This window comes from Cervus canadensis, chromosome 22 (genome assembly GCF_019320065.1).
Source record: "Cervus canadensis isolate Bull #8, Minnesota chromosome 22, ASM1932006v1, whole genome shotgun sequence".
NCBI classification, from domain to species: domain Eukaryota; kingdom Metazoa; phylum Chordata; class Mammalia; order Artiodactyla; family Cervidae; genus Cervus; species Cervus canadensis.
This window is the reverse complement of record NC_057407.1, coordinates 27621658-27647251: the sequence shown is the minus strand read 5'-3', so window position 1 is coordinate 27647251 and position 25594 is coordinate 27621658. Positions and strand designations below refer to the sequence as shown.

At 40.2% G+C, this 25594-nt stretch overlaps 2 protein-coding genes across 6 annotated transcripts in view; one reads left to right on the top strand and one right to left on the bottom strand.

Annotated features, from left to right (window-relative positions):
• Nucleotides 1–25594, top strand: part of FRMD4B (FERM domain containing 4B) — a 360069-nt gene that overhangs the window by 299169 nt on the left and 35306 nt on the right. For all 5 annotated transcript variants that reach the window (XM_043443093.1, XM_043443091.1, XM_043443090.1 and 2 more), the window contains 4 exons: nucleotides 11789–11872; nucleotides 13443–13508; nucleotides 15696–15753; nucleotides 17188–17274. In XM_043443093.1, the coding sequence (XP_043299028.1) occupies nucleotides 11789–11872; nucleotides 13443–13508; nucleotides 15696–15753; nucleotides 17188–17274 (295 nt within the window). The remainder of the gene's footprint in view (nucleotides 1–11788; nucleotides 11873–13442; nucleotides 13509–15695; nucleotides 15754–17187; nucleotides 17275–25594) is intronic.
• Nucleotides 22090–24080, bottom strand: LOC122424981 (transducin-like enhancer protein 2). Its single transcript, XM_043443261.1, has 2 exons — nucleotides 23223–24080; nucleotides 22090–22109 (listed from the first exon to the last, which is right to left on the bottom strand). The coding sequence occupies exons 1-2, from the start codon at nucleotides 23791–23793 to the stop codon at nucleotides 22090–22092; spliced, it is 591 nt and encodes a 196-aa protein (XP_043299196.1). The 5' UTR covers nucleotides 23794–24080.

Genomic DNA, 25594 nt, shown 5'->3' with positions numbered 1-25594 from the left:
CAAACGTTTCTAATTTACACCAGTTCCTAATGACAGTAAATCTTTAGTTTGCACAGAGCACAGTATTAAATAGAGCTCCCAGCTGTGACAACTCGCTTGGATTCTCGGAGGCCCCCTAGGCTGCCTGATAGACTTTATCTTGAGTGTTCAACAGGTATTAACTATAGCTTTTTTATATTTGCATATGTGTTTAATGGGACTTCCCTGGTGGTTCAGTGGTAAAGAATCTGCCTGCAATGCAGGAGACCTGGGTTCAATCCCTGGGTTGGGAGGATCCCCTGGAGAATGGATTGGCAACCCACTGCAGTATTCTTGCCTGGAGAATTCCATGGACAGAGGAGCCTGGTGGGCTACAGTCCATGGGGTCACAAAGAGTCAGACACAACTGAGAGACTAAACAACAACATACATTTAATGAAACATGGATTTTGAGTTATGCTTATGTGTGGGTGAGAAGACTCCAGTCCCAGGTTATTTCCTAAAGAGCTTAATTTTTGTCTTGGTGACATTTGACACTCATTTCCATGGATCATTGTGCTTTTCAGATAAGGAAGAGCTTTAGCATTGAAAAGAAAAGGAAAGTTTGAGGCTTGGCCTTTTTTTTTTTTTTTAACTATTCTAGAAACCTAGGGATGCTCCCACACCAAACACTGACAATTACCATCTTCAAGGGATCTCTTGCAGTGATTGGTTTGCTCCAGAACTGCCAGCAACCACCGTTTGCTAATTGCCTGAACTCCCTTGCCCTCCAGCCTCAGCACGGCAGGTGGCTGATTGTAACTGTGGGCAAGTCCCCAACTAGGCACAAACAGGTGCACGCATCTGCTGGGGGTGGCTGTTTCCACACAACTGCTCCAGCACACACAAAGGATGGCCTCAGTTTTGCCAGCCACGTGGCTGTCTCAGAAAGGGGTGAGGTTGGCACATTCCTCCAGGGCTTGTGAGATCAGGAAAGAAAAACAAAAGCCCGTGAAAGGGGGTTCTTGGGAATGCCAAAAGGAATCATCGAGGCAGAAGGAGCCGCCAGTGGCTAAACGGTAACGGTGGGTCCTGGGCTGCTTCCTTCCAGAAAGCTGTCAGAATACGAACCTGGAATACCTGATGATGGGGGCAGGGGCAGGGGTTTAACCTAAGTCATCAGATAAAACGCAGCATTCATAATAGTAACATCTGAATTCCTGTTGAAAGGATGAAAAATAGCAATTTCTGGTTTGTTACCAATAAGTAGAAAGTCCTGTAGATTTATGGGCATTGTCTCTGGCTGGGACTTGAAAAAAGCAGTCCCTTTTGGCAGTTCTAGTCAAGTGAGTCTTTAAAATAATGCTTCCACTGCATGAGGCTCAAGAACGTCCACACAGAGAGAGTATGTTTACTCCTGGGGAGAGGCAGAGACATCTCGGTCCAGGCTTGCTTACATCCAGCTGGTTAGGGGCCCTCTCTGGGGATTCTGAGGTCACTCCTCATTCATATAAACCCAGCCTCCCGCCCTGCCTGCCTGTCTGTCGGCCCCGGGAGGCGAGGGGCCTCTGTGCTCTAGCCAGACCTGGGCCTGCCCGGCTCTTCCCCCACCCACTCGCAGGATCCATGCGGTCAGCTCCAAGGCAAATTCCCCAGCTGCGGTTCTTCAGAGGGTGAACAAATAAGCATTCAGCTACTGTCAGTCCACTTACAGTTGAAATCCTGCCTGGTTCTAAACTCTGAAAAGGATCGGGATGAACTTGAAAGTAATGCCCTGGTGTTTCTAACACTTGCCCTCTAACTGGCACTGGACTTGCTCACCAGCACCCTACCTTTCACGCACTAGTCATATTTGACTTAGTTTTTGATGTGAATTTATATCACCCAGATCACTGAATGTGAATTATGTCACCAGATGGCACCACCCTTATGGCAGAAAGTGAAGAGAAACTATATAGTCTCTTGATGAAGGTGAAAGAGAAGAGTGAAAAAGTTGGCTTAAAACATTCAGAAAACTAAGATCATGGCATCTTGGTCCCATCACTTCACGGCAAATAGATGGGGAAACAGTGGAAACAATGACAGACTTTATTTTGGGGGGCTCCAAAATCACTGCAGATGGTGACAATTAAAAGACACTTGCTCCTTGGAAGAAAAGCTATGACCAACCTAGACGGCATATTAAAAAGCAGAGGCATTACTTTGCCAACAAAAGTCTGTCTAGTCAAAGCTATGGTTTTTCCAGTAGTCCTGTATGGATGTGAGAGTTGAACTATAATGAAAGTTCAGCGCTGAAGAATTGATGCTTTTGAACTGTGGTGTTGGAGAAGACTCTTGAGAGTCCCTTGGACTGCAAGGAGATGCAACCAGTCCATCCTAAAGAAGATCAGTCCTGAATATTCATTGGAAGTTCTGATGCTGAAGCTTTAACTCCAGTACTTAGGCCACCTGATGCAAAGAACTGACAAAGACGCTGGTGCTGGGAAAGATTGAAGGCGGGAGGAGAAGGGGATGACAGAGATGGTTGGATGGCATCACCGACTCAATGGACATGAGCTTGAGTAAGCTCTGGGAGTTGGTGATGGACAGGAAGGACTGCCGTGCTGCAGTCCATGGTATCACGAAGAGTAGGACACGACTGAGTGACTGAACTGATAATCACCAGGAAGAATTCATAAAACATGTATGAATGGTTTAAAAAACAGATTAGAAGTTGCACAGACACGTAACCACACCCAGTGAGGAATGTTGCCACCCCATGCCCATCGTGTACCAGTGCCCCCCCTTGCCCAGTAAACATTGTCTCTTTCCCCGGTTGCACTCTGACTCTATGGAACTTATTTTCTTGTTTTGCTTTATATTGTGTCACCTGTGTATGATCCTCCGTATTCATTTTGCTTGCTTTCGAACATATATACAGGGGCTGGTGATGTATATAGTACTTTGAGTCTTGATTCTTTGCTTAATGTTTGTGAGATTCACCATGTTGTGTGAAGCTAAACTGTATTTTCTTTGCTATATGGCATTCCATTATGAATACTATAATTTTATCATTTCTACTGTCATGGGATATTTGGGTTGTTTTCTTTGTCTTACTGCGGAAAGTGCTGTTATAAACTTTATTCTTTTGTGTAAGTTTCTCTAGAGATGTACCTAGGAAAAGATCTCTGGGTCGTGGGGTATGCAGATTTCCAAAATGATCATATCAATAGAGTTTTCCACCATCGATGGATGGGAGTTCCTATTGCCAAACATCTTGGATGGGAGTTCCTATTGCCAAACATCTTGACATAACCTCTGCGCAGTCTGGTACAAAGTGGTAATCCATTAAAGGTTTACTGTGTGTTCCCCTGAGTTCCTGTAAAGGCGAACACTTGATTCTGCCTGTTGGCCATCTGGGTTTCTACTTGTGCACTGCTTGTTGAGAGATGCAAGCCCTTTCACTGCCGGGCGTCTGTCTCAGCCATCTTTGTATCTTCTTGGTCCTCCAGTGTCACAGCCAGCTCCTCAGCTCAGTCCCCTCCTTGTTGGTGGTGACTTGTTAAGAGGTTTCCTGTACTAAATACATTCTTTCAGAAAAGTGATACTATGTATTCACGGGAAAGGATGTTTTGCAATAGCGCAAAGGAACAGATTTGGAGGATTAATAGGCACCTTCTCAAACACAAGGAAATAAGGCTCTGTTTTTTCCTGAGAGTAATCTTTTGGAATGGTCCAGATTCCACATTTGTCAAAATTATTTATGTTTCTCATTTAATCATGCCCTACTGACACTTTGCACTGTACATAAATTATCTGAAACTGGAAACCACGTTGAACTGAGAACTATACATGCTCTTCTAATAGTTTATATCAGAAATTGCAAAGTAATGGTTATGGTCTGCTGGTATGTATGTTTTATAGGACATGCACAATGTTTTACTTTTTATTTTGACTTTTTTTCTTTCTGATTGAGGCAATATTTTGAAATTCAGATGCTCTAGGTAAAAATCTGAGATTTTGCCCCTTTTCAAAACAAGTGTAATCATTATTAGGCAGGAGTGGATCTGTATTCCCATGTGACACAAAAAACCTGGATCTGAGCAGTGTGTCCCCATCAGCAGTGGTGTCTGTTTCCTCAGTATCCAGTCTCCTTTTCTCCATGTTAGTAGAATTTTTGATGATGCTTGTGGCTGCCCAAATAAAGACTTACACATCCCAGTGTCCCTTGCAGTTAACAGGAGCCTTGCGATTATTCTCGCCAGTGGGATTAGGGGAGGTGGGCAGCTTTCAGGTTCTGCCTATAACAGAGTGGGTATGTCCTTCTTTATTCTTTTTCCCCTACCTGATGGCTAAAATGTGGGTATGGTGATGGGCCATCTTGGATTACATGAAGGATAGCAGCACTCCAGGAATGGTGAAGCAACAGGAAAAGAGATTGGGCCCCTGAATACTTCATGTTATTCCAGCTCTGACTTTTATATCAAGAGAAATTAACCAAAGTGTTGATCTCTGTCTCACACAGTCAAATCTGTATTCCAAGTAATACTTCAGGTGGGCAACGTTCTCTTCCTCACACTCCCCATCAGGCCCCACTGTCCCTGTCTGCTGCTGAGTTTGACTTGCCCTTCTCAGCTAGCTTACGCAGATGGATTTCTAGTGCCTCTCTCCCATGGCTCCTATTAGACTCTTGCATCTGAGATACTTTTATATTCTAATGTCTTGATAGTCTAAGGATGACAAAAGAGAAAATTTCTTCAAGTCTAAATGATGCAGTTAGAAGTTTTAGGGTTGGATCATCAGTAGTTTTATAAAAATCCAGGTGAGAGTTTTTCAACCTCAACGCTATTGACAATTGGGGCAAGATAATTCTTTTTTGCTGGGGCCTGTCCTATGTATTGTAGCCTGTATAGTAGCATCCTGGCATCTGCTCAGTGGCTGCCAGTAACACTTCCTTCCCCAGGTGTGACTAAATGTCTTAAGACATTGCTAAATATCCCCTGAGGAGCAAAGTTGCCCCAGTTAAGAACCACTAATTGAAAGTCGATTTCTTTTTTAATCTTTTTTTAAAAATTAGTAGGCTTTATTTTTTAAGGGTAGTTTTTGGTTTACACAAGAGTTGAACAGAAAATCCAGAATATATATATATATATATATATATATATATATATATATTTATATTTATCTTCTCTCCTCCCCTCTCCCTCTCTTCAGTTTCCCCATCAGTAACATCTTGCATTAGTGTCGTACATTTGTTTTAAATTATCAATGTTGATACATTACTAGTTCAAGATTGCTGGGAGAAATATCAATAACCTCGGATATGCAGATGACACCACCCTTATGGCAGAAAGCAAAGAAGAACTAAAGAGCCTCTTGATGAAAGTGAAAGAGGAGAGTGAAAAAGTTGGCTGAAAGCTCAACTTTCAGAAAACTGAGATCATGGCATCTGGTCCCATCACTTCATGGCAAATAGTTGGGGAAACAGTGGAAACAGTGGCTGACTTTATTTTGGGGGGCTCCAAAATCACTGCAGATGGTGATTGCAGCCATGAAGTTAAAAGACACTTACTCCTTGGCAGGAAAGTTATGACATAAAAAGCAGAGACATTACTTTGCCAACAAAGGTCCGTCTAGTCAAGGCTGTGATTTTTCCAGTAGTCACGTATGGATGCAAGAGTCGGACTATAAAGAAAGCTGAGTGCTGAAGAATTGATGCTTTTGAACTGTGGTGTTGGAGAAGACTCTTGAGAGTCCGTTGGACTGCAAGGAGATCCAACCAGTCCATCCTAATGGAGATCAGTCCCGAGTGTTCATTGAAAGGTCTAATGTTGAAGCTGAAACTCCAATACTTTGGCCACCTGATGTGAAGAACTGACTCATTTGAAAAGACCCTGATGCTGGGAAAGATTGAAGGCGGGAGGAGAAGGGGACAACAGAGGATGAGATGGTTGGATGGCATCACCAACTCAATGAACATGAGTTTGTGTAAACTCCGGGAGTTGGTGATGGACAGGGAGGCCTGGCGTGCTGCAGTCCATGGGTTTGCAAAGAGTCAGACATGACTGAGTGACTGAACTGAACAGAAAGTTCATAGTCACATTATGACTCTGTGTTGTACTGATTCTATAGCTTTTGACAAATGCATGTCATATATCCATGATCACAGTATTATTCAGAATAGTTTCATGGTCCCCCAGATCCTTTGTGCTCCACCTATTCAAGTGTATTCCTTTTAAAGTAATCTAAAGTCTCCTTAAAATGATCCCTAAGCCTATTAATGCTCATTTTTGTTGCTTCTCAGTGATTGATTAGTACCCAAAAGAAGTCTTAATGAATGAATATTCATCGTTATTTAGGATGCAGGCTCATGATTAACCTTTGGTAATTTATTGATTTATTCAGTCATCATTTCCAGATATATAACATGACATCTTAGAACTGGGGTAGGTTCTAATCATGCATAGTGAAAATTACTTTTGAAAATGTGTTGGGAAAGTGACCTGTCTAAGACCAAAATTCATCAGGTAGTATTTTTCTCCATTTGAAACACTTAGCTGTTCCTTAAGTTAAGCACTTAAATACACAGGTTTCTTATGATTAGTGAGCATGTATTACATGCTTAAATACTACAATAGAAAATCTCAGTATGTTGAGAAGCTGGTGCTTTATGGACATAGGAACTAAAATCATCTTAAAGGGAAGCAACTTCAAACCTTCCATTTCACACTTGTTCTCAACAATGAGCTTTTGAATAGAATGATGGATAGAATTTCCCCCTTATTTCTTGCCCCTTTCTCCTCTCTTTTGGCTGAATACATTTGCATAACTTAAAAGCAATATCATGAAATAGAGAACAAACAATTACCAAGGCAGCGGATGGGAGGGTGGGCTGGATGGGGAGATTGGAACTGGCACAAATATACCACAATGTATAAAATAAATGACTAATGAGAACCTGCTGTACAGCACAGGGAATTCTATTCAATATTCTGTGGTGACCGAAATTGGAAGGAAATAGAGTGTGTGTGTGTGTGTGTGTGTGTATATATGTATATGTATGTATGACTGATCCACTTTACCATACAACAAGAAACTAACAACATTTTAAAACAACTACTCTAGTAAAAATTAATTTTAAGAATTAACACATTTTTTAGATTAATCCTTTGTCTGTTTCTTCATTTGCTATTATTTTCTCCCAATCTGAGGGCTGTCTTTTCACCTTGCTTATAGTTTCCTTTGTAGTGCAAAAGCTTTTAAGTTTCATTAGGTCCCATTTGTTTAGTTTAATCTCAAAAATATACAAGCAACTCCTGCAGCTCAATTCCAGAAAAATAAATGACCCAATCAAAAAATGGGCCAAAGAACTAAACAGACATTTCTCCAAAGAAGACATACAGATGGCTAACAAACACATGAAAAGATGCTCAACATCACTCATTATCAGAGAAATGCAAATCAAAACCACAATGAGGTACCATTACACACCAGTCAGGATGGCTGCTATCCAAAAGTCTACAAGCAATAAATGCTGGAGAGGGTGTGGAGAAAAGGGAACCCTCTTACACTGTTGGTGGGAATGCAAACTAGTACAGCCACTATGGAGAACAGTGTGGAGATTCCTTAAAAAACTGGAAATAGAACTGCCATATGACCCAGCAATCCCACTTCTGGGCATACACACTGAGGAAACCAGATCTGAAAGAGACATGTGCACCCCAATGTTCATCGCAGCACTGTTATAATAGCCAGGACATGGAAGCAACCTAGATGCCCATCAGCAGATGAATGGATAAGGAAGCTGTGGTACATATACACCATGGAATATTACCCAGCCATTAAAAAGAATTCATTTGAACCAGTCCTAATGAGATGGATGAAGCTGGAGCCCATTATACAGAGTGAAGTAAGCCAGAAAGATAAAGAACATTACAGCATACTAACACATATATATGGAATTTAGAAAGGTGATAATGATAACCCTATATGCAAAACAGAAAAAGAGACACAGAAATACAGAACAGACTTTTGAACTCTGTGGGAGAAGTGTGAGGGTGGGATATTTCAAAAGAACAGCATGTATACTATCTATGGTGAAACAGATCACCAGCCCAGGTGGGATGCATGAGACAAGTGCTCGGGCCTGGTGCACTGGGAAGACCCAGAGGAATCGGGTGGAGAGGGAGGTGGGAGGGGGGATCGGGATGGGGAATACATGTAACTCCATGGCTGATTCATATCAATGTATGACAAAACCCACTGGAAAAAAAAAAAAAAGAATTAACACAAATTTTTTTTAATGCAACTCCATCCTATCACACTTGTTTCTACATGCTCGAATGGAGTATACACATAATACATATTTGCTAAATGAATGAGTGAATTTGTGGTAAATAGCAGCTTCTCTTCTAGTCTAGTGAGGTCTTGATCACCACAAAATTAACTCTAATCCAAAGAAATAAGTAAATGCAAGGTTGAGTTCTTGAAACTCAGCATACAGTTCACATGAACCCAGAAGATAACACACATGTGGATGGTGGTGATTAATAACAAAAGGTATTATCTTTAGCCTGTCACTTCAGGACATATACATGTATTTGCCCTTGACAAAAAAATTCATAAGCCAGCCTCTTTGAAAAGGAAATGGGATTTGAAGGACAGAGGATAAAAGAAATGATTAAGAAAAATAAATATCATTGTGGGAGTTGACAGATGACCTTTCCTTTGGTTAAATTGGACTGTGGTATATTTTCGTTTTCAGGAAGCCCAAACCGGTTTCCCCAGATTGTCAATGTGATCATACTGCTCAGATTTCAAATGAATGGAGAGATTTATCCTTATGTAAGAACGGGAGCCAAGTGACTTTTCATTTCCTGGAGTGATTTGTAAAGCCGGATCTTTCGCCTTTAGGGAGGGCCACAAGCCTGGTTTTGTAGCATTGACAGGTGCAGACCATACTGTCTCCCGGCTAGGTGATACTCTTGTCTCTTCTCACTGGAAGATGGTAAATTTATGTAGAGGTTGCTCAGTGGGTTCGCTTGACTGCCCTGTGGCCTGGTGGAGAAACTTTGATAAAACCAGTAAACAAACCTTCTGTAGACACTGAAGGAGAACCACTCACACCACACCTCATCAGGTGACAGGAGAGAGCAGTTTCTAATCCAGCACAGTGCAACCGGGGCCAAACAAAACCAGTCAGCACACCATGTTTGGTTCCCCAGTTTGACCTGTGACATTAGATCTAGGAGGACTGGATGAATGCTTTGGGAGGAGATTGACCTTGAGTTCAATGTTTCGTCCTCCACTTGCAAGTTCATCTCTTCCAACATCACAATTCACACTGGGGCAAACCTCAGGGAAGCAAATGTAAAAACGCTTGAATGATGGCTTTTGAAACTAATTGGTTCAGAGGTTTCATCTGTAAATAGGGGTGAGGGTGAAGGGGGAGCTCTGCCTTGCTAGAGATGAGAATATTGTCTGGGCTTTCTAGGACACTGCTCTGGGAATCTGTCAGGGAATCAGGTGATAGAATACTGTAATTATTCTGTTGCTGGGTCTTGGCCTTTGACGCCTTCTGGCTCCTCCACCTAATAGCTGTGAGACATTGAACAAGAGGCTTAGCCTCGCTGAACCTCACACTCTTACCTGTGAAGTTGGTGTTTAGTCACTAGGTTGTGTACGACCCTCTTCCCACCCCTATGGACCGTAGCCCACCAGGCGTCTCTGTCCATGAGATTTCCCAGGCAAGAATACTGGGGTGGGTTGCCATTTCCTTCTCCCGGGAATCTTCCTGATCCAGGGATCAAACCCATGTCTCCTGCATTGTCAGGCAGATTCTTTACCACTGAGCCACCTAGGAGGCCCCGTCCCTCCCCAGCCCCCCACCCCCCACCCGCCGTAAGGTAGTCTGGGTAAATAATAGTACTTAGCACATGGGAAGAGTTGTGATGGGACTTTCATGAGGTGAACAGTGCCCTCCAAGTGCTTTCCACGGTGCCTAGCTCTTGGTAACCTCAACAAAGGATGCGTGTGTGCTAAGTCACTTCAGTCGTGTCCAACTCTTTGTGACCCTGTGTATACCGGAGTGGGTTGCCATGCCCTTCTCCCGGGGATCTTCCCAACCCAGGGATCAAACCCGTGTCTCTTATATCTCCTGCATTGACAGGTGCGTTCTTTACCACTAGCACCAGCTAGGAGGCCGCAGCTAGTGGCAAAGTTATGAAGAGGTGGAAAGTAAGAGGAAGAGTTACCAGTATTGTGTTTGAGAAGTGCCAGGGTGGTCAGGATTTTGCTCTTTAATGCACTTATCTTAAGCGCCAGTGGATTCTTTTGAGAGTCATGTCTGTTTCAGCGGAAACTGCTTTCTTAAATACCTGGAGCAATTTAAGAGTATTTTGAATCATACAATACAGGATCAACTATGACTGAGTCATGCTTCCTGTTCTCCCTTGCGTTAAGTTCCTTAAAGACCACACCCTTCTCTTTGGACAGCCACAATTTTGCCTGTTTCCTTCTTTTTTTTTTTTTAGTTTCGTTCTCAAAAGTCATTGTTTTTGATCAAGATATTATTGATTTGAAATATTATACATTTCATGTGTATAACATAATGATTCACAGTTTTTAAAGATTGTATTCCATTGATGGTTTTTTAATAAAATATTGCCTATGTGCCCCAAATTTTGCCATTTTAAAATGAGCTGATGTTTCACAAGGTACATTTTAGTTAACTTGATACAATTTGAGGGACATCTTGGGTTTCATTGGGCTTCCCTTGTGGCTCAGCTGGTAAAGAATCCGACTGCAATGCGAGAGACCTGGGTTCGATCCCTGGGTTGGGGAGATCCCCTGGGAAGGGAAAGGCTACCCGCTCTAGGATTCTGACCTGGAGAATTCCATGAACTGTGTAGTCCATGGGGTCACAAAGAGTCAGACACAACTGAGCGACTTTCACTTAGGTTTCATTAGAAGCACATTTTTCAAGTCATTTTCTGATGTCCACAGATGGCCAACTTTGTTCATTTTTTTTTTTTTTTAACTTTGTTCATTTTATTCCAGAAAGTGGTAGGGAAGTAATAGAAAGGTCTACACACATCTTTTTATTGCAATAATATATATTATGAAAAAGTGGTAATACTGTGTGAATGCTTTTAGAATAACTAGTGTCCCTCTGTTGTGAATATTATGTAGACACTAAAGATAATTATGAGGGTGCTATAGGAACATGGAGAAAGTATACAATGACATTTGAAACATGCTATATAAAAACAATATGAAATATGCACAATTATAGTAATACTTTTGTAATAAAATAGATACATATAGGAAATACACAATGAAAACAGTTGTGAGTTTGTAAGGAAACTGAGATTATGGCAATTTAACATTTATTTTAATTTTCTTTGGTCTTAGTAAAAGCCTCAAAAATCTCATCAGATGACTTGGTTGTCCATTTGGGCACTGTCTTTAGTTAAAGTCTATCGCCTTACGTCTGCTGCCAATAACATTTGACACAATCCAGTGTACTATCGTTGGGCTTCCCAGGTGGCTCAGTGGTAAAGAACCCGCCTGCCAATGCAGAAGACATGGGTTCGGTCCCTGGGTCAGGAAGATACCCTAGAGAAGTAAATGACATTCCACTCCAATATTCTTGCCTGGGAAATCCATGGGCAGAAGAGCCTGGTGGGCTACAGTCCATGGGGTCACACGTCACAAAGGAGTCGGACACAACTGAGCTACTAAACAACAACAAATGTGCTATCATTGTTACTTTTCAGATTTCACCTGATGACCAGCTTGGATAATCATTTAAGTAACAGCAGTTGACATACTGTATTACTTTTCTTTTTAGTGATGAAAATGCCAGGAAAGATTTAAAGACACTTCCAGCTTTTCCAACCAAAACTCTGCAGGAACATCCCTCCCTTGCTTACTGGTAAGCTGAGTCAAGATGGCCCATGACCCCATTGCCACGGCCTCCATTGAGAACTACATGCTCCTCAGGAGACTGCAAGAAATAGAAGTGAGGGAAATGTCGAATTGCCTATAATATGTGTCAGACTAATAAGAAGTAGACCTTGATCCTTCTAGTGACAAGGTCTTGTTAAAGCTCTCTAGAGACTGTCATCCCAAGACTTGTAGTCATATGTGGAGAGTAGCCATTTGCCTTTCCATTCAAGTGCATAAAAGATTTGTAGAGAGTGCTGTTAAGTGAATCATGCTTAGTATATATATGTGCAGTCACTGTGTAACACAGCCCTCATCTGGAGTAGTACAATGCAAGTGGTATAAAAGACAGATTTCCTTGAACAGAGGTGTTTGTAATGAACAGAAACAACCTGAATGATCAGAGGTTTCATCTACAGCCAGGAGTCATTGTCTATTTTGAGTTGTGTTCTTTGTCTGTGTTTTAATGAACCCATAGTACCCATCTCCCATGCAACATTTTTCCTAAAGAAGTATGTTTTCTCCCCTTAAACTACTTACATTCCCTTTAAATATATTTTCCTCAGTTTAAGGCTTTGAATCCTGGAGATGGTTTTCCTTTCCACTAAAAAACTGGTTACAAAATAAATATACACCATGAATGAGCTATAATATGAAAGTTGGAATATTTCCCAAGTCAATAATGAGAGTGAGTGCTGAGGCTACATTGCATCCTGAATCTGGAACCTTTTAAATGAATCATTGTTAAGTGATACAGTTTCTTAAGAGTAAAAAGCAAAGACCAATTACTGTTGATTATTGGCTATATAGAGATAAAAACGTTTATTCTTCTCAGTTATACTTGAGATGTAACTAACAAGCTACCAGTCTGAAAGGAGGGTAAATAACTGAATGGTGTCAAAGGTGATCAGAGTTCACCCATTTTCCCCCTTTCTATTCAAAAAGTTTTATCCTAAGACAATAATGAAGGGCTTTCTCCTAAGGTATTATGTGCATGAGTCATGAGCGTAGAGTGTTTTAGATTGAACACTCACTCAGAAGCATCTTTAATTCTTTCTAAATCTTAGCAGTTTAAGGAAAATGTCTATAAGACCTTTCACCTGCTAATCTCTTTAAAAACTTTTAATTTCCCCAGCAAGTCTCTCTAGCATTCAATAATATTATTTTGTATTTATTACATTCCACCAGTTATGGGAGAAAATATTAGTTTTTCATTTGATGAATTGATACTATTTTTATATTATTGATATTATGTATATCAATAATAGATATCAATAATATCCAAACATTGATATTTTTTCTAATAACTTAAAGTTTTAAAAATTTACACATAAGTAAGTTATATAAAATTGTAAACAGTCAAGACAAGGTAGTCAAATGTCTGAGGTTCAAGAGTCTGTGTCCTACAAAAACAAAAGTCAACCAGCTTCTGTCTCCTGAACAAGTTGATCTAGGCCTTCTTTCTCAAGTATTTTCAGTGGCTACCTGAAAATCTTGAAATAGAATCTGTACTTCATACGGTTGTATATTGCTGCACTTTTCATTTCCTTGTTTTACAGTGAGGACAGAGTAATTGAACATTATTTGAAAATCAAAGGTCTGACTCGGGGTCAAGCTGTCGTTCAGTAAGTATCTTTCTGAAGATATAGTTGTAATATCTTCTGTTTGAGAAAGTCATCTGAAATGATTTCTGTTGTATAGTTTGTGTGCATATAGTACCTGGCTAGAAGTATCTTACCATGAATTACAAAACTTCATGGGCTATTCTGTACTTTGGTGTCATCAATTCAGATGCCTGCCAATGTCAGGCATGTAACAAAAATGAGATTGTGGTAACTGTGGTGAATTAGAGAGCTTTTGACCTGGCTGGAGACAAGGCTACTCAGCCTCAGCATTCAGGCATAATGTTGCCAAATCTTCTAATGTTTTTCAAGAAAAAAAGGAAATTACAATTTTTAAATCCTATTTTTTTTCTTTTTTATTTATTTTAATTGGAGGCTACTGACTTTACATTAAATCCTAATTTTAAAAATTACAAAGTCCTGTTAAGAAATTTTAAGTACAATGTGAGGCAGACACTACCTGTCTGGAGGCCATGTTTGGTCGCCTGGTTGGCGACTCTATTTTGGGTGGAACACACACTGCTGGGTTGGATAATCTGTTTCTTTGTGGTACAAACAGCAGACTGTAATGATAGATTTCTGTATTTTATATGTACAGACTATCCGTTATTTATTAAGAACAGTTCACAAGCTACATTAAAGTTTTTAAATTATAAAAACTAAATTTATAATTTTTAAGTTGTAAAAACTAATATAGCATTATTACTATATTAATTGTGGAATAACTTTTATGATGATAGAAGGTGTTTTTTTGGTGTATTTTTGTAAATCTGCCAAATATAGCGCAAACCATGTGAGAAGTGAAATAAGTACTTGGTGATCACTGTTCCCCTGCCAGGTATAGATTCCTCCCACATCCCTGCTCTTGTACTCATCTCCTTTTTATCACAGTATACCTGCTGTGATCTTCAAGGCAGAAATCAGAAGTTAGCAGTTCCAAAGCTGAATCCCTGATTTGTGCCCATCTTCTGAACTGGAAAATAAAAAGGAACAGCAGTTTCCATGAATGATTTTAGGTTAGGTTAATGAGCATATTATGAACTGTTCTTGATTAAATGCAGTATCTTCTTACTTCTTTGATCATTATCGTTATGGCTCCAAGTAAGAGACTGTCTAAGTCAGCAGTTAAGGCTCTAGACTGTGGAATCTAGCTCCCTCTGTGTGAGAATCCTGGCTCTGCAGTGTAACTGCTGCCTGGCCTTGGCACATCTCCTTAACTTTTTATATTCACTTACATGTAGACCTTTTACTTTGAAAAATTATCACATTTATTGATTACAAGGTCCAGAGCCACTGATCTTCAAAATGTTGTTAAACAGCCCACTTGTATCATACAGGAGTCTCAGTTTTTTGTGGGCAGAAAGGAAAGCTTACACAATTTAGTCCACTCCGTAAACTCTTAAGGGCTACGCTGGTGGCTCAGTGGTAAAGAATCTGCCTGCTAATGCAGGAGATGCGGGTTTGATCCCTGGGTCAGGAACATCCCCTGGAGAAGGAGATGCCAACCTACTCCATGATTCTTGCCTGGGAAATCCCATGGACTGAGAAGCCTGGCAGGCTACAGTCCATGGGGTCACGAAAGAGTCAGACACAACTGAGCAACTAAACAACAACAACATAAAGTCTTAAAAGAATAAATACTTGTTGAATTAAAAATAACAAGAGGTATATAATCACTTTAACTTTTCTGAGGGAGCACATATATTTAAAAGTCAGGTTTACATATAATAAAACTTACTCTTTTAAAGCATATATTTCTAAGAGGTTTGACTTAATTTCTAAAAGTGTACCACCATCAATATATAGATTACCTTTATGTTTACTTATTATGAGCAAGACTCAAAAGTTGATTCTAATGTCTTGCATCATTAAGTGCTAGTTTAAAAATATACTTGCAATTTGTGTTTATAATAAAGTATAATATGTTTCTGAGCCATAGAAATTTTAATATGCAGGAAATAATATTTCCTCTAGCTTTTTGAAATTGAATTTTTGTTAACAACCTTCTAACATTTGAGTAAGGTAAAATGTATTACTCCCTAGAGTGGTTTATTCTATTTCTGCCTTTAGTTAAAGAAGTGGTTTTAATGAGTAAAGTAGATACAAATGGTGTTTCTTTAGATCACTTTTCCCAAAAGGGCCCTCTAACTAATTTAATAAGAGGTTATAACATACATTCATTTTTCATAGGTATATGAAAATAGTAGAAGCTCTGCCAACCTATGGAGTCCATTATTACGCAGTAAAGGTAAATACTTTTATATGACAAAGCTTTCATCATGACTGTTTTATAGTATGAACATTAGTGAACAGCACTAACTTTCTAAAATCACATTAATCAATATGCATATTTATGTAAATTATCTCTAGAAATTTCAGCATTTAGAATAGAATTGAATTTCTTAAAAAAAAAATAAAAGCCTGATATCTTGTCATTGTCATAGCAAATTATAAAGCACATTATTTTTATAAAATACTAACTATGTCCACATGTGTTCCCAAAGCCTGTTAGTCCTGAAATATTCACATTATTCTCTTCTGGCACACCTATGCATTTACCTACTTTTGCTGATTTATGTCTTTTCCAATTGTGTGCCTTTTCAATACTACTAGATGTACATTTCATAGCACCTTTGTATGAGAGTCATTGGAGAATCATCCCATAACATTTAAGCAGCTTCATAAAATCCTCAAGTTTCTACAAGATTTGTAGTACCCATTTTCAGTTGGTATGTTTTATATTTGGGTAGTATTTTTAGATTTCATACACATGCAGAAATTGACTAAGAAACACTTTGAGATGACAGAGAACAAAGCATATGGATAATAAAAGAGTCTTGTTTGAAAGAGGTATAATTTTATACTTGATCAGTCTTGAGTGACTTTCCAAGCTCTGACAGTGTTTGCAATTCCAAATGGTGGGGAGTTGGATCATAAATACCTGTATGATGAGGACACCTTTTACTAAAAATATGTACCAATTCCATTTTAATTTCTACTGATTCTTAATTTGTTTGCATATGGGTATATGTTTAAGCCTAAGTTTTTTCTTTCCCTTTGTCAGTATACCGTTTCTTTGGCAAGACCTAAAAGATAAATTTATGAATAAAAAAAATTCCTCCTCTCCCCATATATACCTCAAAGTCATTATTCAAGCATCTTGGCTTTGAATCGTATAACTCATCTGAAGAGTGCTTTAGTATTCCCATGTTCCTTGTTAAGTTTATAAACATTAGGATTTGGAACCACTTTTCTCATCTTGGTAATTTTTTGGAAACTTCCCTGACCTTTATAGCTAGTTACTAATCAAGAGAACAAAGAGCTTTTTTCTTTTTCTTCTTCTTTTTTTTTTAAATGACTAACTGTCTTTGTATTCTGGATTAATTCCTGTTTGAATTACTTATATTTTATATCTTCTTTCCAATTGTTTAATCCTAACAGTAATGTCTTTCTTTTTGATGGTGTTAATAGTATTGGTGTGTTTTGATTTATAGATCTTATTTGAAGGAATTCTAAGAAAGTGTTCTAATAACAAGTCAGGATTTTAAATAGTGTTTTGTTTACCAAGACAAAATTATTTTGACTTGCTGATACTTGTTAAAGCAAGAAATTGGGAGATATTACTTCATCTCTAGAAGACTTAACAATTAGGTCTTGGTTCTCATGTTTTTCCATCTTCCAGGATAAACAAGGACTTCCTTGGTGGCTTGGAATCAGCTATAAAGGAATTGGCCAGTATGATTTGCAAGATAAGGTGAAACCTCGGAAAGTAAGTGTGAATCATTTCAGATACTTATGGGAACACTAAGCTGTTCTAGAGCTAAAAACGTCACTTTAAGAGGCAACAAGTAATCTTGCGTAAAGAATTTTTGATTAGTGAAGTCCTAGGTGTACAGAAGAGTCAAGTTAAATGTGAAACACTTTTTATAACTCATTCATGTACCATTTATACAGCAATCCCATGTCTGATCATTTATTAGTAAAATTATGCACAAAGATTTAACTACAAGGATGTTGATCACAACATAGTTTATAAGTGTACACATCTAATTTCTATTTTAAGTTAGTATGAACATGATGATGTCATTTGTTTAATAAATTTTATCTATATATAAAAATACATACACACATCCACACACTTATGCATACATATACATCTTTACAATGAATGGATAAACAAATGGATGAACTATAAAGATGTAAGCCAAAAATTTGAGTGCTGGTTATCTCTCAGGGGTGTAGTTACAAGTAATCTTCTACTATTGCTGTTATCATTGTTTATCTTTGTTTCACAATTTTCCACATTTAACATGTCTGCTTTTGATAGAGGAATTATGTGCTGTTTAATAAAGGTATGCTGTCTGGTTTGGATTCTCCAGAGCTAATAAGTTACATTCTTGGCAATTTGATTGTGAGATTGTTCTTCTTGACCAAGCATAAGTGTACAATACTTCTTATTGCCTTTGTAAGAATTGATGAGTTTGTGTAGATAACCCACCTAGCTGTTCTGGCCTACTCAGTATTATAGGGACATAACTTACTCATGCTGGTAGGTTTTGCCACCCTGTCTGTCCTCTGCTGCCCTGTCTAGGAATCACAGCTGTGAAACAATGGCCTATAACAACAGACCGTGGTCCAGCGGCCTGCGCTATCACACCCCGACATCACAGCCTTAAATAGCTCTTAGCACTTCCATCCGTCTCTGACTTTAATGTGTACTAGAAAAACAGCCATGCTTTTCATAAAGTCAGGCCCTGTTCTTAATACCACACGCTCTTCATCTTCTAAGTGTCCATTCAGCTTCAATTGGTGCTTACAATCTTCCTTTGAATTTAGGCAATAAATAAGCTACCCTTTTCTCCTCATTTTATGGTTGTGAAATTGGCACAGAAAACATGAAAGGGTGTCTCCCAGAGCAAACCGCAGTCCCCTTTGAATGCCCATTCAGCTCTCCTGGATCAGACTGGCTGGGCACTGTGGCTTTCTATTGGGGATTCTCAATAAAAATAAGACGGCATGGTATGTCTTGCTCTAAAACTTACTGGCTCTTGGGTGGTGGTTGGTTTCAGTGTAGGTATGGAGGCTTTTGGACGGTCACTTATTGCTTAAAGTTCCATGTAGTCAGGAGTTTTCTGGTGTTCTCAGGTTTTGGGCTTAAGTTTCCTGTCTCTGGATTTCAGTTTTATTCTTCCTGTAGTCTCATGACTTCAGCAGAGATCCGCCTGGTGAGTGACAGTAAGCAAACCTGTGTGTAATTACACAGTTAGAACTTGATCTCTGTCATTTTGGCCCAGTGACCCAGATCAATTGAAATGAGGGATACTTAATTTCCAGGAGGAGTATAAGTAATTAGTGGTTGTGTTATGTTTTCGGTTTGAGTTTTTGTTTGTTTAGGTGGTGCCACAGGGCCTGTGGGATCTCAGTTCCCTGACCAGGGATTGAACCCTAGTCACGGCAGTGAAAGCCCAGAACCCTATCCGCTAGGCCCCTGGGGAACTCCCCAGCAAGGATTGTATTTGAAAGTTTGTTTCTAAGATTGAATTTCTAATAATGATAAACAATGATAAATTTCTAATAAAGAAATGATAGGCATATCACTTTTTAAATATATTTCAAGATCATTTTACTGTGCAGTTATATATTTAATTTTAATGTTTTTAGCAAACATTTAAAATAATCATTTTAAAAGAAACAGACAAAAAAAGCACCCACTACAGAAGCATGTCAGTTGGGGTAGGAAGTCCTTCAGTCCTCATCCTTTGCCTGTATAAGCATTGTCAAGAGACCGATACTGGTTCATACAGACTTTGTCAGTGTGTATACCAAGCTTTTACAGCAAGAAAGAAACCTTACTATGTATACTATTTCTTTTCTTTTTTTAAAAAAATATTTATTTATTTATGTATTTTGACTGTGCTGGGGCTTAGTTGCAGCACATGGAATCTTCACTTGTAGCATGTGAACTCTTAATTCCAGCAGGTGGGATCTAGTTCCCTGACTGGGGATCGAACCCGGGTCCTCTGCATTGGGAGTGTGGAGTCTCAGGTACTGAAACACCAGGGAAGTCCCTGTATGCTGTTTCATACTATGTCATATTTCTCCAAGCCACTCACAAAACCGATCTCTTTTCACTCTTTTTAAAGCTGCCTAGTTCTCTATGGTGTCGAAATACATGCTTTATTTAACCAGTTCTCTCATGATGGACATGTGAGTTGTTTCCACTGCTAGGAGGATGGTTTTGGAGCATAATGAGTTTCTTATTGAAACTAGCCCCTAGTTTATCTATTGTGTAGGATCAAATGACTGCCTATCATGTTTTCTTATGGCAGACCTTATCTCAGTTGACTTTCTTTTTTTGGTAATTTATTTCTTCCCTGAATTTTATGTTAATAACATTTCTTAAAAATTGTTTGTTCTGAATTTGCATATAAAATATAATTTAAATTGACTCACAAATAATTTCTTAGCTAATGTGCCTTGAGAAAATTGAGATTCTCACAGATTCTAAATGGATCTACTGAAAACAACCAGGCTTTCTTCCAAAATAATGGTGAATCAGAATCTGCACAGTAAATATTGCTGTTAATTTCCTCTCAGTTGCTCATGACTCACAGGCCTTTCTTCACATTCACAGTTTCATAGAAATTGGTAAATATTGTTTGACACTGATCATAATCAGGTTTGCTTGTTCATTTCAGAGTCTAGACAAGGATCAGAAGCCACTTCCTTCTAGAGTTTTCCTATTTCATTTTTAAGATATGCCACTCAGTGTAAAAGGGACCATAAACCAATCATCTGGTGTCATAAGTGTCTTGCTTTCTCCTTCTTGGTTATTTTTGGAGGTATCCACTCTCCACCATAGTTCACCTCCTCCTTGCTGCTTCTGTTAAGCCTGACAAGGGATTCTGCTTCCGGATCTTTATTTTTCCCTGTCCAGACAACTTAAGGGTTTTGTTGGCGGGTGGAGTTTTTCAAGTCCCTGTCCTGGCTCCATTGGCACAAATAAGGGAGTGCATAATTTAAAAGGACGTGAACACTGATATATAAAAGGAGGACATGCTTCAGCTGTTTTCATGGGCCGTTGCTCCAGCAAGTGACCAATGGCCAGGCAGAAAAGAAGGTCAGATTGGCAAATCAGAATGGAACAAAGGCCGGAGTGGGAGGCGGGGTAGATCCTCAGCCTCTTGAACCACATGCCTGCTGCATTATAATTACATGGCTTCAGAACAGCCCAGAAGGAGGAAGCTTTGCCAATAATATGTCAGAAGGCTAGTTTGAAAAATGGTTGGTCCTAGTCCCACAGGCTGAACCCTTCTGTCCTTTCCACATGTCTATCAGTTATAGCCTCTGAATGTTGGGGACTGTATTTATTTTACCTCCCAGAATACCCAGCAAAAGCATCTGTGTAGTATAATGATACGGGCCAAGGGTATGGGAAGAAATCTAAAGCCTGTCTCTGATGTCTGTTTGCTGTGTGACCTTGGGCAAGTTGCTTAACCTATTTTTAAACTCAGTGTCCTGATCTGCACAATGGTGATGCCACCAACTACATAGGGGGGTTGTAAGAGTTAAATGAGATTATATTTAGCATTATGCCTGATTTGCAATCGTTACTCCATACCTGGTAATTACTCATTGATGGTCAGGGAGAGAGGCAATAAAGATGGGTATGAGAAATATTCTTGGATTCCTATTTGATTAAGGAAGGATCCAACATTGCCACAGACCTAGAGTCTTAGTGCTCCACCTGAGAGTACACGCTCACATTTTCTGTTTTCAGAGACTGGTAGGCATTCTGCCTCTCAGTTCATTCACCACAATGCCCTAAGGTATGATGCAGATTAAAGAGAAAAGTTTTAAATTCAGAGTTATAATCCACAAAGATTTGAGGTATTAAAAATTCAGATCATAAGCAGTTTTTCTTTTAAATCTGCCCTTTCGACATGAAATGTGTCATTGCAAATTCTTTGGGAATGTGAAACATACCAGAACTCAGCTTAAAATTGTAGGACATTCATACTTAAAAATGATGAAACTTTATTTAAAAAAAAAAAACCCTTCTGGGTTTTTATTGTTCACTCAGTATTTCAAGTCTTCACAACGTAGACAATGGGTCAGTGACTGAGTAAAGTGTCAGGATCTGTTATGGCTGATTTGTACCCCTCTAGCAAGTTATTTCACTGGGGAAAGCCAGAGCCTGTCAGAGGTGGGAGGAATAAAAATGACATACTAGTCAAGGTGTTATAGTAGACCATAGTAGGATACAATGCTTTTCAAGATTAATATCTTGCTGCATTATAACACGCTGAGAGAGTCTTAAGACACACTTCATTACCCCAGGACATTTCAGGGTGGGGAAGAGTCCTTTAAACATCAGTTAACTAAACTTTTTTTTTTAATTATTGGATTTCCCAGTTGCCTAGAGCCAGACAAATTAAGTAACCAGCACAAAAATCTTCCTCTTGCATTGTCAGGAAAGTACAATGTTCATTTTATTTAAACTCAGTGACTTGCTTATTTTTCTAAGCACGGCCATCTTTTTTGTGTATGTGTCTTTTTTTTTTTTAGTTGGAGGATAATTGCTTCACAGTGTCATGTTGGTTTCTGTCGGACAACAACATGAGTCAGCTGTAAGCATACTTACATCCCCTCCCTCTTGAGCCTCCCTCCTTGTCCCCCCACCCCACCCCCAGGTCATCACAGAGCACCAGGCTGAGCTCCCTGCGCTACCCAGCAGCTTCCCACTAGCTATGAGCACAGCCAACTTGAGGATTTCTAAATCCTCCTTGCTTCCTCCCCCACGGCCCCATCACCATGAACCTAGTTCTAATGCTGCTGAAATGCTCGAGGAGGTTAACAGTAGGAGAGAGAAGACAACATGTGCTGTCCACTCGTCCTTTCTGCATCAATACAAAATGAATTATGGTGTGCAGGGAGAAAAGCGAATTGCAGAACCCAAAGACTGGTCCATCCTGTTTGTAAAGTCTATAATTAAGCTCCAGCCACACCAATAATCAATGTGATTATTAAAACCTTCCACAGAGTCAGTGGGAGGAGAACCAAAGCCCTATAGTATGGATTTGAAATAGAAACCAGTCCTGCATTCTGCTTACCCGCTGGCTGACCTGCAGCTGTCTCTTAGCCTTTTGGGTCTCTATTTTCTCAACTATCAAAATCAAAGAATTCTGTTTCTCTACCTCACAGCTCATTATGTGGACCCAATGAGTTAGTGAATTCCTTCATTGACCACTTATTTTTCTTTTCTTTTTTAAAATTTTTATTGACATATGGCTGATTTACAATGTTGTGTTACTTTCAGATGGACGGCAAAGTGATTCATATAATCATGTATACATACATGTATTTCTATTTTTTCAGATTTTTTTTATCTTATAGGTTATTATAAAATACTGAGTATAGTTCCCTGTTCTATACAGTAGGACCTTGTTGGTTATCTGTTTTATTTTTTTTTTTTCCTCACATTTTTAATTTTATTTTTATTAATTATTTCTTTTAAGGCTGTGCTGGGTTTTTGCTACTGTGTGGGCTACTCTCTAGTTGAGTTAGGCGAGCTTCTCATCACAGTGGCTTCTTGTGGAGCACGGGCTCTAAGGAGCGCAGGATTCAGTAGTTGTGGCTCCTCAGCTCTAGAGCACAGGTTCAATTATTGTGGCACACAGGCTTAGTTGCTCCACAGCCTGTGGGATCATCCTGGACCAGAGATCGAATCCATGTCTCCTCTGGACCCCTCTGCCTCCACACCTGCCCGGTCCTCCTTGGTGACCGCAGCCAGCTGAGCCTGGGCGGCCAGGGCTCCCGACAGGGCCAGCAGCCCCGTGGCACTGCCGCCCACCAGCCCCGCTGGGCGAGGGGTGAGGGGCACAGGGGGGGCATGGTGGGCCAGTGGCTGGAGCTGCTGCCCAATGAGACTGTTCAGCTCCCCGACTGTCACCTGCTTGGCCTGCTCCACGGCCTGCAGGACCTGCTGTTGGTGCTCCTGAGTCAGGAAGAGGATAATCTGAGCACAGATCCCACTGAGGCGCTTCACAATCTCGGCCTGCTTATGCATTTCGATGTTGAGCCCGTAGGACATTTCATAGTACATGACATAATGTCGCTGCATTTCTGTCTTCTCACTGGCCAACTTCTCACACTCCAGCTTGAGGCTGTGGTACTGAGCCTGAAGAAACTGGAATTCTTCTTTGATGCGGTCGCAGATCTCCAAGATCGAGAACTTGAAGGGCTGGCCGGACTGAAGCGGGGTCGGGTGCCTTCCCTGGGGGTACATCCTGCCGATCCGGGAGGCCCCCCCGCCACGACTCCGGAGCTTGACGATCTGGGGGGGCCAGGCGACGGCGGGGTGGGGGACAGGCTGGGGTTGGGGGGGTCTGCCCGAGAAAGAAGGGGCAGTGGTGTGGGGCAGGGGACCCTGGAGTTTCCCCACCCCCCGAGCGAGCGCGCGGGGTCGCGGGGACCAAGGGGCGCCGAGGCCCCCGCCGGGCGTGGGGCGCGCGACCGGTGCAGAAGGTCGGGCCTGGTTATCTGTTTTATATATAGTAGTGTGTATGTCAATCCCAAACTCCTAATTTATCCCCTCCCCTTCTCCTTTCCCATAGACATTGCACACACACACAAAAACTTATGGTTACTTATTTTTCCCTTCATACCATACTCTAATTTATAGAAACTTTACTGGGCAGCACAGGTATCTGTCTTTTCCCCCTATAATTAATCACTATGAGAACTATGAGAATTTGAAGCAGATCTTCTAAGACAGGGAACTAGAGAATTGGATGGGCATTGGTGAGTCTCCATTTCCATCTCATGATCAGTAGGCAGATGGAAAGAAGCCAAGGCAAGCAGTCTTGTTCATAAAATCACCAGGTCTAACTGCAAAAGAAGCTAGAAGTGTATCCTCTAGGTGGGTGGTCGTGGACAAAGCCATCACTCAAGGTGTTTTGTTGTGAAAAGGAAGGAGGAAAATAGATCCTGGGAGTGACAAGTAGTTTGTGTCCTTCTGTGCTTGTTCCCTTTGAAGTCTTTCAAGGAGGCTGGTTAATGAGAAACAAACAAGTTAGCAGAGAATGAAGATATAGATTTTTAATAGTCTCTGATGGGAACAAATAAGACGGAGGGATGAAAATGGGACAGGTGGGGATGTTTCATGTGTTCAGGGAAGGCTTCTCTGAGAAAGGTAACATATGAGCTGAGACCTGAGGGTGAGAAGGAGCCAGGCTTAAAATAAAAACGGGCTGGCATGTTCATGTCAGAGAACGGTGTATGCTGATGGGAGGGAGATGGGCACATTATAAAAACTGAGAGACCCCTGCAGCTAGAGCTTAACGAATAAGTTTGTTCCCTGTAGAAACTGAAGGTGATGGTTGAAAAAAAGAAAGTGACTGCTGATCAGGCAAAACCATTAGATTTTCTTTATTTCATCTGTTACTCTGTGTTGATAGGCACTTACCGAATGGCTGAATTGTTGGCATATATAGAAAAATGAAAGACAGATCTCTAATAGGACTGACCAGTCCAAATGCAGAAAAACCAGTTAGCACGTAAAACATGGTAAAGTTTTTCTCTTTCACGAGGCATAAACAGTATTCTTCATTCTGTACTTATAACTAAAGATCAGTTTGGCTTAATTCATTCATCCTTCTGGAACAAAATTTTAGCAATATACTCTGTTTGATATTTTTCCAACAAATTTTCTTGAGCCTGTTCTGTTTGCAAGGGCTCTGAATGTGTACTTTATATTCTTTATCTCATTTAAGGAAAAACCCATGTCTTAGTCATCAAGGCCCTGACAATATACCTGAAAAGAGAAAATCATATTCAAAATTAGAGATTTTTATTGAAAATATTTAATAAGCAGTGATGGTGGTTTAGCTGCTAAGTTGTGTATGACTCTTTGTGACCCCATGGACTGTAGCCCACCAGGCTCCTCTCTCCATGTGATTTCCCAGGCAAGAGTACTGAAGTAGGTTGCCATTTTCTTCTCCAGGGGATCTTTCCCTCCCAGGGATTGAACATAGGTCTCCTGCATTGCAGGCAGATTCTTCACCAGCTGAGCCACCAGGGAAGCCTGG

What these genes read in the sequence shown, in the direction of transcription:
- LOC122424981 (XM_043443261.1), bottom strand. Translation starts at nt 23,793, where the DNA reads ATGTACCCCCAGGGAAGGCACCCGACCCCGCTTCAGTCCGGCCAGCCC. An exon ending in AGACATGGATTCGATCTCTG is followed by an intron (nt 22,110 to 23,222) that starts GTCCAGGATGAT and finishes GTTGTCCGACAG; the next exon opens with AAACCAACATGACACTGTGA.